This window comes from Hydra vulgaris, chromosome 15 (assembly GCF_038396675.1).
Source record: "Hydra vulgaris chromosome 15, alternate assembly HydraT2T_AEP".
NCBI lineage: Eukaryota > Metazoa > Cnidaria > Hydrozoa > Anthoathecata > Hydridae > Hydra > Hydra vulgaris.
The window spans coordinates 25,797,501-25,810,015 of NC_088934.1; the positions used below are offsets into that span (position 1 = coordinate 25,797,501).

Consider the following 12,515-nt stretch of genomic DNA (forward strand, 5'->3'; position numbering starts at 1 on the left):
GAGTCTTTAGATTTAAAATTGCTTTTCGATGAAACTTTGGATAATGAATCAAATGAAAAGTATCTTTAATAAAATATTTTTAAGTTTCATAAAACTTTGTTTTTTGTATCTTTGGCAGTTATTATAGTAGTATTACATAAAATGATACTTGATTAAGTGTTCAGTATAAATTATTTTGATATAATATAAAAATGTTTATTTTTTATTATTTAAAAAAATAAAATACAAATAAAAAAGGAATACGAGTTCGTTCATTTTAAAGTATGAAGTTATTTTTTTATTTACAAAGTTTCGTCATGCAGAATAATTACTACAATGAAAATTTAAACCAAAAAAAAAATTAAATTTTTGACCGAGGTGAAATGAAATTAAAAAAAAAAAATTCTTACACATTTAAAACCTAATACAAAAAAAAAAATAACTAAAAATAAGTCTAAAGCTCTTGTTCGGACATCATACACTGAAAAAATCATGCAAATTCAAAATTAAAGCCATAGTCATCACAATGAACCACAGTGACCGCCAGGTTTGAAGTCTCCCCACATCAGATTTTTTTTTAAAAATATTTAGTTGTATATATGAAAATAAATATTTGGTTAGTAAAAACCTCTAGAGGAATGGAAAAATGTATGAAAATCAAAGAATAAAAATTATAACTTTTAGTTAAAAAACATCCGCCATTTTCAGAAAAAAAGGCTATAATTTGCTAATCAAATATCGGCGTAGTTTGATTTTAGACATACTCTGGTACACAACGACAAGTTTTATTAAATGGCGGTCAACAATCTATGTGCTGTTTGTTTTAAAATCTTTGGTAAAAAGTCAGCAAAGCTTCATAAAATATCTAAAGCTATTGAAGAAAAAATAAAAACCTTTATTTGGGATAGCTATGATCAAAATTTAGCAAACCATCCTAAAGTTATTTGTAGCAATTGTTATAAAAACCTTTATTGTTTGGAAAAAAACGATACAAAATACCATGATAAGTGGCTAAAGCAAATTTCTCAGGTTAGTTGATAAAATTAATAAAAAACTATATTTAAGACTTAGTGTTTAAATAAATAAAGTTGTTTTATTTTTTATTAATTTAAAAAAAAGAAAGAGCTGTGTCTCAATGAACTTTAATAAACTTGAAAAAAAACAAAACATTTAAACAGCTTGTTTTAGGAACTAATATGTCATCGATGTGTTTATTTTTATTGTGTTATATTTTTTATATTACTAATTTATATAGCTTTAGATTTTTTTTTTGATTAGATAAACCGTCAAGATATCAGAAGAACTTCAGATGTTTCAGAAATATCAAAAGATATTAACATTATTACTTCTGAGTTAAATGAAGATAAAAATGAAAGGATGTGCCTAAAATGTTATGGAGTTGTTAAGTCAGGCATTATTCATCTTTGTAGTGATGTTCAAGCTGTGAAAAATTTAGTTAATGCAGCATATGCATTGGGATCAGCAAGTGCAGAACGTGTCGCTTCAAGTATTTTAAAAACAAAAATGGAAAAGGAAAATATTTTTAGAGGTGAAAAATTCACAATTGCTACTTATGGGAAACCATTAACTATTGTTGCCGGAACTACTGACAATAAATGTAACCGTGCTAATTTTAGTCAAGTATCTTTTGGAACAATCATTGAGCTTATAAAATGTTTAGAACTATCTCAGTGTAAAACCAAAAAAATGTGTTCTATATTTAGAAAAAGTCTTGGCTTTCAAAGTAGCATTGAAGGAAATATTGTTAAAAAATTAGAGGCTTTAAAAGCAGAAATGAATGAATATTTTTCATGTAAAGAAGAAGAATTTGTTGAAGCTGGTGATATAGTAAATAAATCAATGGTTTATATTAAAGATATTGATGAATTTATACATGATATAATCACTGAAAGGAATATTGACCCTCTTTCTACAATTGTAAGAGTTGCTGTGGATTCTGGTCAAAGTTTTTTAAAGGTCACTATGAATGTTTTTAATCCGCATGATAAAACTAGCAACCAACCTGACCTTGATGACTCTGGAGTTAAGCGTTGTTTTATTGTTGCTATTGTAGAAGGAGTGTCTGAACACAATGGAAATCTTAGAAAATTAGTTGATACTCTTAATCTTCAAAATATTAAGTATTCTGTTGCATTTGATTTAAAGTGTGCAAACTCAATGTTTGGCATTACAAGCCATGCTGGAAAATATAGTTGTTTGTGGTGTGAAGGAGAGAGTCTTTTGGATGGTGGAGAAAAACGAACTCTTGGTTCCCTCGATTATCATTACAGTAAATATAAAGAAGCTGGAAAACCAAAATCAAAGATGGCTGACTATAAAAATGTTATTAATCCAAGATTATTATATCTTGAAGAGGATCCAGACACAACTATTGAAAATTTAGTTTCAGTACCTGAGTTGCATACATTAATCGGAATAGTTACAACTTTTGGAAAACTATTATCAAAACTATGGCCTGGCTTCGAAAAGTGGTTAAACTCAAATTACATATTTTTCAGAGGTTACCATGGCATTGGATTTGATGGCAACAATGCCAACAGACTTTTAGATAAGTTAGATGTTCTTTCTCGTGATATTGCTGATCAAGAAAAGCTTGATTTACTACCAGTAATTGAATGTTTAAGAAAGTTTCAATCAATGAAGCAAGCCACCTTTGGAGAAAAAGTTGGTGATATTGAATCTGTTGTTTTCCAATTCAAGATGTCTTATGCTAATTTAAGGGAATATATTAATACTTACTTTGAAAACATTTCTTTGAATATATTTTTAATGCCTTTATATTATGGGAGTACACAAGTACAGAGTAAAAATTAGGTTTCTTCATGAAATAATGTGAAATATATGAACTTCAATAAGGTTAACGCTGTACCGCCCCTCCCCTTTTATCTAAAGTTTAGATGTGTAAAAGTTTTATTCTAGCCATTCCTATGGAGGTTCTTAATACCTTTACTTAACTTATATACTATGTTACTTCTTAATAAGAAAAAAAAATTGGATGTGGGGAGACTTCAAACCTGGCGGTTATTGTGGTTCACAGTGTCATTTTTGATAAATCATCACTAGACTATGAAAACTAGGATCATTTTCATTGTCTTGGAACAAATGATCACTAGAACAAAAAAAGTAAAACATTTCTCAGGCAATCAATTAAAAACCAATAAATGCTCTTTACTATAAATCTCAACTTTCTTTTATTCTTAGAAATAACTTTAGTAATTCAACAAAAGAAAAGTAACAAATAAAAAAAAAAACAGAAATCTTTTTACCAAGTTCTCATATTCTTTAGTTTTTAAAGAAAAGATTTTTAAACTATTTTGTATAAACTATGTTCTTAATAAATAAAATTTAAAATTAAAATTTAAAAAAATATATTTTTTTAATAGTTTAGAGTTGTAAATGAAAGTAGTAAAAAAATGCTAAAAATAACTAACGTTCGTGAGCTATTACTTTGACTTCTTTTTAATTCTCGAACTATTTGACCTGATTCTTTTAAGTCTTCAATCATGCCCTGCAACTCTTCATCTTCTGTTAAATCTGTAAAATTAATTAATTTTAATTTATAAAATGGTCATGATTCAAATCCTCAAGTTATCATTATCATTCTAATTAATACTACACATATTATGAAATGTATTTATGTTAATAAATAAATAGATGATTAATTTTGTTTCATCATATTAATATATCAATATATATATATATATATATATATATATATATATATATATATATATATATATATATATATATATATATATATATATATATATATATATATATATATATATATATATATATATATATATATATATATACATATATATTCTGAATTATTTGATCATACAATTTAAGGATGTTTACAAATAGTATAATTACTAATGATGCATAAACACTTAAAAATAATAGCATTAATAATAAATAATAACAACTCTAAAATCTTAACGCTAACAATAATAATAACATTAATAACATTAACAATAATAACAAAAATGGTATAATAACAATAAAAATATTGATATTAATAAACACAATAATCACAGTATTAATAACTAAAAACATTACTACTAAAATAATGGTAGCAATAATATTAATAAAAATAAGAAGTTACTTGTTTTTATAAACACAATAGCTATATATACAAAGTTAGACAGTTACAAACAGTTAAAAACTGATAAAACATAACAACTAACAATGACATAAAACAATTATTAAAATAGAAAATAGGAAAAATAATAACAAAATTAAAGTTTTTATTTTTCTTAAAAACTTTTTTTAAACCTTTACTTTTGTCTTTCTTTAATTTTAAATTTGTTTATAAAATTCTTTATAAAAATGCCTGCACCATTTTAAATGTCTCTGCACTCATATATACTTGTTTTTGTTGAAATTGACAAGTAAGGTTATCCATTTATTTTAAATCCCAACTTTAGTATAGCTTATAACATTTTCAGAAAATTGGTGAAGGTAGTATGAGATATGCTTTGAATAGCAATACATAAATATACACTGACACAAAATTACAAACAAACACACACACACATTGTGCTCGAAGTAATTACTCAAAGGTTGCCAGCCAATATTGATTTGCTGAAATAAAAATTGTTAAGCAGACAATCAAATCATCTTTCAGGTGATCGAACTTTTAGTAAATTTTGCACCAAAATTTTAAATGTAATGCTTAGAGCATGACACATTTTGTGCTTGTGTAATATATTGCGATTTAGATTATTATAAAGCCAAATAACACACAAGAAAAACTCATTTAAAACTCAATATTAAAAACAAGCTTTTAATTAAAATTATACAACAACAACAACAAACAACAACCCTTTTTTATATATTTTGCTTAAATTATAAATTAACCTCTTTATTTTTTTAAGTATTTTTCAAATCAGTATTCTTTATCTTACCTTATGTAATAAAAATTGTTTTTTGTTCATCCAACCTTGTATAACAAAACTTTTTTTTTCATCTTACCTTATTTAACTTTTTTTTTCAACTTTCCATATACAATATATGACTTTTTTTCATCCTACCATAAATAATATTTTCTTTTTTTCATCCTACCATAAATAATGATTTCTTTTTTTCATCCTACCATAAATAATATTTTCTTTTTTTCATCCTACCATAAATAATATTTTCTTTTTTTCATCCTACCATAAATAATATTTTCTTTTTTTCATCCTACCATAAATAATATTTTCTTTTTTTCATTCTACCATAAATAATATTTTCTTTTTGTAGCTTTTATTTTAACTTTTTTATATGTAAGAAGATGTTTTCTCCACCAATCATGAATTTGCATATTACTTATTATTTAAACTGTCTGTTTAAATAACAGGAAATCTAAACTTATGTTGTTATTTCAAACTAAAGATATTGTGGTCTCAGAACTATATTTATTTCACCAATCAAAAACATTCAACATTTTTGATCATTCAATATAATTTTGGCATAAATTTAAAAATTTGATTCATAGTGTGTGTGCCTGTGTGTGTGTGTTTACAATAATGATAAAACAAAAAATACAAAAAATGCAACCTATTGGTGTTTCACCATCTTTAGTTTTTGCATCCAAGTCAGCGCCATGATTAACAAGAAGCTCTATGATTTTTTCCTGATAAAACAAAAGAATTAAAACGATTTCTGTATCAAATCAATTAGTGGAACGCAATATATATATATATGTGTATATATATATATATATATATATATATATATATATATATATATATATATATATATATATATATATATATATATGGATAAGATCAGGTACCAAGTCTATGAAATGGAGTTATTGACTGCACAGAGTTAGTAATAAGCTACAAAATAATCAAAATAAACAAAAATCAGCTTTTTTTTTAGCTCTTGATAGGATCTTTATCAGCAATTCTACAGAATTTTGAATGGAAGCGCTTTAGAAATAAAAAATTATTGAGAAAAAACATTTTGAAAGTATGACATACTTTAAAATTGTATAACTATCACATATTAATAAAGTTAGTGTTTATTTTAAATTTTTTCTTATATTAGTATGTTAGAAATAAAATGAAAACCTTTTACAATAAATATTTTTCAAGATTATTAGCAAAAAGTAGAGTTTTACTTTTAAATAGTGTCAATATGAAAAGGTATCAAGTCTACGGTGATTAAGTTAATGAATACTTTGAATTGTTCATACATTTTGTATGTTCGTTATCAATTGCAAACCAATTACAAGCATTTTTTCAAGATTTTTAACATAAACTCAAGAAAATTTCTACAGATATATGATATATGAATATGAAAAGGTACCGAGTCTACTGTCTTTGATTAGTAACATTACTGACATCAACATTATATAAGATAACAAACCCTAATAGGATGAAGAAAAAGGAGCAACATAGGTCAAACAAGTAAAATATTACAATGCATTGCATTGTTAATTCAAGTCTGGCATAAGTCTGGCATAAAAAAAATAACATTAGATAAAAAATGTTTTCAACAGAAAAAGGACAAAGTCTACAAACACACCATTTTTTACATAATTCTTGCTGTTCTGACCAATAATTACAACAAAAACATTAGATAATAATTGTAATACAATTCAAAGCTTGCTAACCTGTATGTAACCAACTCAAATAAAGTTTTAAGCAAAAGCTATCAAATGATAAAATGATTAGTGACTAATTTCAATACAAAATTAGGTTTTTAGAGCACATAAGATATTTCTCATAAAATATTTGTAAAAAAATAAAAATTTTCAACGCTACTGGAATCAGAAATGACGTTTAATACTGTTTATTAAATAAACAGTAATAAACGTCATTTCCTTATAAATTTCAATTATTTATAAACTTTATAAGTAAAGTTAAATTTTTTTTTTACTTTTTTTTAACAATAATAATAAAAAATAATAATTTAACTGTTAGAAAAGACAAAATCAATTTCAAATTTTTCAACCTTTCTTGCTTAAAACGCTTATTTTTCCGAATCTAGAAATATAGACTTGGTAGCTTATCTTATCTTGCACCTCAAACTTTGTTATATATGCTTTAGAAAAAAGTTTTTTTAGCTTAATATTTTAAAAATAGAACTAAAAAAAAGCAAATAGTTTGTAAAACTATATGCACAAGAACTTATACAAGAAAATCTACAAAAACATTTGCACCCAGCATCTCTTGTTAAGAAGCTTTACATCATTAGAATTTTGCGTACATAATGGTGATTTCACCTTTGTGTTTACATTACACTAAAACTTTCTTCAATTAGGTTATTATTTAAATAGTTTATGCGGAAAACAAACCTACAAGCAGTAATTAATTGTTGTAAAAAACATTTATTTAATTTATTAATAATTAATAAAAATTAAAAAATATTTAAATAAATTTTTTTCTATTTTCAGTTAAAAAAAAATTATTTTTTGAATTTGTTTTATTATATTTAAATTAAACTTATTACCAAATAATAATAAAAAAAAAATTATTTTATTAAATTTAATTTAAATTCTTTTAAAAATATTAAAACACTCAGTTTTCCTTATTTTTTTATTGCTAAAATTTCCAAACTATGTTAAAAAAAAAGAAATTTTAAAAAAATAAATTTAATTCAAGTTACTTTAAAATATTTGTATTACATTTAACTATTTGTTTATTTATTTATAGTTTCAAATCAATAATTATCATTTTTTCATTTCGTTACAAAATTGCTAATATACAAAAGTGCCTAATGTACTTATAACTATACATGATGAAATGATAAACTATAATCAAGCCTGTAGGTAATTTTTTTAATTATAAAAAGTAATAAGAAATCCATAATGTCTTGTGTAACTTGTTTTTCTAATGTTTTAACCTACTCAATTTAAAGAACTAGTGCTATTGATGGAGCTACCAGTGTCACTAGTGCTACTCATGGAGCAGCCGTAATACAGCATAAACCGTAAACTGAAATTTATATACAATAAACTGTAGACATAAATGTCAGTGATTACGATTTATTTAACAACAATTTTGAATATAAATATTTTGAAGCTTATTATTCAACTTCCACACTAAACAAAATGAACTTGAATGATCAAGGAATAATATTGAAAGTAATAGTTGGTGTGTTATGCCACAAGAAACCAACTGATTTGAAAAAAAAAGTTTTTTTGCATGCTCTAGTTGGGTATAACCAATAGTAAACTTGCATTTAAAATGTTTAAAACCAAGCTTTCACTGCTTTTTTAATAAAACTATTGCATGACCTGCACTCTACATCATGTCAATATTGCATGGCCTACACTCTACATCATGTCAATATTGCATTCAACGTCACTGTAATAGCTGAATATTATAAATCCCTAATTTAATTCAACTTTAGTATAGCTCATAACATTTTTAGAGAAATGGTAAGGGTAGTATGAGATGTGCTTTGATTAGCAATACAAAAATATACACTGACACAAAATTACACACACACACACTACACTTAAAGTAATTATTCAAAGGTTGCAACCAACATTGATCTGCTGAAATAAAAATTAGGTAGACAATCAAATTACCTTTCAAGTGATCAAACTTTTAGTAAATTTTGCACCAAAATTTTAAATGTAATGCTTAGAGCATGACACATTTTGTGCTTGTGTAATATATTGCGATTTAGATTATTATAAAGCCAAATAACACACAAGAAAAACTCATTTAAAACTCAATATTAAAAACAAGCTTTTAATTAAAATTATACAACAACAACAACAAACAACAACCCTTTTTTATATATTTTGCTTAAATTATAAATTAACCTCTTTTTTTTTTAAGTATTTTTCAAATCAGTATTCTTTATCTTACCTTATGTAATAAAAATTGTTTTTTGTTCATCCAACCTTGTATAACAAAACTTTTTTTTTCATCTTACCTTATTTAACTTTTTTTTTAATGTAGCATTATGCATTACATTTTTTGTGTTTGTGGTTTAGATTATTATAAAGCCAAATAACACACAAGAAAAACTCATTTAAAATCTAAATTGAAAACTTTTAATAAAAATTTAAAACAAAATAAATTAAAAATTTAAAATAAAAAGTTAAAACAAAAATAATTTTTAGTAAATTTTTAATAAATTTTAGAAATTAATGTTTTATTTTTTTGTTCTTTGTTTATGAACAAATTTCTTAAAAAAAGTGAACAAAAAAAAAAAGAAGAATAAAAACATTAAAAACTACTTAAAATTAAAAACTAGTTTAAATCAATTTTATTTATAGCAATTTTCATAATGAGTTTTAAAAGTGTTTAAAATAATTAAAAACCAAACCATACAACTAAAGTATAATTAAAAACCTTGAAACAAACTATGCAAGAAGTGAATTTAAAAAATATTCAAACAAGGTTATAATAAACCTTTTTTTTTTTTTAAACAGCAAATGTTTTTTTTTTGCGAAAAAAACGCCTAAATTTGGCAATATTTACGCCAAATTTTGCCAGCATGGGGAAGGGAGGGGGTTGGGTACCATTGCTCTATTTTCCTAGAATAGCCCCTGTGATGATTATGATGATGATGGTAAAAATAATAACTATGAATGATGCAAATAAACAAATATGGTGCTAATCAATAAGCAAAAGAAAAACTGTTCAAAAAAAGTTTTTATCAATTTTTATATAGATTTAAACAGAAATATACAGATATCTTTTCAACAATTTTACCACATAATTTTGGAATGCAGTTTTTTGCTAAATTTTTGAATGCTTTTATTGCTAAATTTTAGAATGCCTCTATTTCAATATTTGGTATGCCTTTAATACAAAATTTAGCATATTTAACATAAGTTTATTAAACAAACTTCTAAAACAATTCAAGTCAATATTTAAAAATCTATTAAAAATTTCAGAACAAAGATTTATAAAACCTGTCCCCAACATGCTGCAGCGTGTATTGGTTGCCATCCATCATTATCAATAAGATCTATTTTAGCACCATGATCAAGTAAATATTCAACAACATCTTCATATCCATTTGCTGCAGCTATGTGCATCTAAAAAGAAAATATACAAATAAAATTATACAAAAATGTAACTGCTTTTTTATTAATAAATTGTTGTTTAAAAATAAGGGAGTATAAAATACATAAAAATCCGCTTGCTTATGAGGTGAAGCAACTAAAAATTGCACTAAAATCTTGAAAAAAGATATATTAAAGTTAAGGCCTAAATTTTCATTAAATTTTTTAAGATATTCTTTCTTGACTCAAAGACGCTTTTTTGACTCAAAAATTTTTCTCAAATTTCTAAAGACAAAATTTATATATATATATATATATATATATATATATATATATATATATATATATATATATATATATATATATATATATATATATATATATATATATATATATATATATATATATATATATATATATATATATATATATATATATATATATATATATATATATATATATATATATATATATATATATATATATATATATATATATATATGTATATATATATATATATATATATATATATATATATATATATATATATATATATATATATATAAATTTTGTCTTTAGAAATTTGTCCTATATTCACCTAAAACTCTACAAACACAAAATTGTTGGGTTACATAATGAACAAATTGGTATTACAGGGTGGCCACACTTCTTTTGATTAAAAAAATTAGAAGAATTTAAAAGATTTTAGATGATTTTGAAAGATTTTTTAGGAGATTTTAAGGGGAAACTTAGAAAAACAAATAAAAAATATGGATTATTTAGGAGAATTAAAATAATTTTTTTCTTTCTGAAATTTAAAAATTATTCGAAAATTTTAATAAAAAGTTTGAAAGTTTAAGTTAAATGTTTGAAAACTTCAAAAAACAAGTTTAAATTAGGAGATTTTAGGAGTACTTTTGAAATTCAAGTAAATTTTAGGATATCAAGTATATTTCTAGGAGGTTTTGCAAATACTAGGTTATTTTAGGATTTATTAGGAGGCATGGCCACCCTGTATCACCTCAAATTGCTTCAAATTTTGACCACCCAGATACTATGTAAAAAATACAATGCAAAAAAATTTATAATTAAACTAAAATTGACCAAATTTAGCAAAAATTGAGTATTTGGAGCTTAGATAAGATTCATTTTTTATTTTTGATAGACCATAACATTCCTACAGTTCTGTTTTTACTGGCAGGAAAATTTTTACTGGTCATTAAAAATGGAAATTTTTTGTTACTTTAGTGTAACCACTTGTGGTAAAAATAAAAATTATGCATTAAATTTAATAAAACACTTACAGCAGCCTATAAAGTAATCACATTTTTTAAAAAATATGATAAATTACATTCACTTTGTGAAAAATAGTGTAAACGGTTGAAATAAACTATGAAACTTTGTACTGTAAAGATTCTATATATAGAGAGTCACAAAAAAAAAATTAACTATACTCTACCTTACGACTGAATTGTTGCCCTTTGATTCTTTTGTAGTTAAAAGTAAAACTAAAAAATAGCACTTAAGTTATTTTATGAGAAAGTGAAAATGAGAATTAAAAAATCTGCAGATTGAAGAGGTGTATGCACACAAGTACACAAAATAAATTTCTGATTTAGGTAACTCATAATAGTGTCATAATCATTATAGAGTCATTCCATGCCAAATGGATCAAAATTTTAGGATTTCAACATGGCCTATATCAGATTTTAAGAAAGCTTAGTAGGTTGGTTTATTTCAATGAGAAAAGCAATCCTGAAAATTTCAGCATAAAATCTTTTGTGGTTCATGAGATATGGTCAATTGAAATTTCTGATTTTTCCAAAAATAAAAACTTTAGTAGTGAAAACATGTTTTGCTCATAATTTGAAGCTCTATATTTTAAAAACAAAATTTTAGAAAACCTTCTAGTTTTTTTTTATTGTATACAACTCTAGACTTTAATAGAACTTTGACATTAAATTCTTGAATGTCATATTTTATCCATAATGGCTACCTAAAAAAGCTAAAGAATCGTTTGCAAATATAAAAAGTTGATTTTTGATGGGTTAAAATCTGCAATTTAAGAAGTGAAAAGACAAAATCATTAAGCTTCTATAAGTGGTAGGCTTCCAAATTTTTATAAAGTTACTGATAAGATACAATTCAGTAAAAAGTTATGGACTCCTAAAAATGGCTCCAGCTAAAATTTAAGAAATTGTACCTTCACTTCAAACCACCAGTAACCTAGGACCAACACTAATTTTGATAAGATTTTTTTTTTCTACTGATTTAATATACTTTATTTCAGTGATTTCAGAAAAAAAATATTGGGTACTCATGGGAAAGTTACAAAATCAGCTTTGAATTTTGCACAAAATGTGTTCAAAACAATAAAAATTGAGAAATTGGTGTACTTTACTTTGTATTATATATTGTAATTCAAAATATATATGTAAAAGTATTTCATAAACAGTGGTAGAAGCAAGTCTTTAATTAAACCTAAATTAAACTCAGCTTTTAAATTGCCCTAGCCTCCTTCCCCCCCCCCCTCCTTCTCCACCATTTACTC

General features: G+C 24.1%; 1 protein-coding gene across 1 annotated transcript in view; it reads right to left on the bottom strand.

Moving 5' to 3' along the window:
• Nucleotides 1-12,515, bottom strand: part of LOC101239857 (protein phosphatase 1 regulatory inhibitor subunit 16B) — a 51,121-nt gene that overhangs the window by 15,595 nt on the left and 23,011 nt on the right. The window contains exons 6-8 of the mRNA XM_065820370.1: nucleotides 9,872-9,997; nucleotides 5,545-5,620; nucleotides 3,432-3,534 (exon numbers count right to left, since the gene is read on the bottom strand). Of these exons, the coding sequence (XP_065676442.1) occupies nucleotides 3,432-3,534; nucleotides 5,545-5,620; nucleotides 9,872-9,997 (305 nt within the window). The remainder of the gene's footprint in view (nucleotides 1-3,431; nucleotides 3,535-5,544; nucleotides 5,621-9,871; nucleotides 9,998-12,515) is intronic.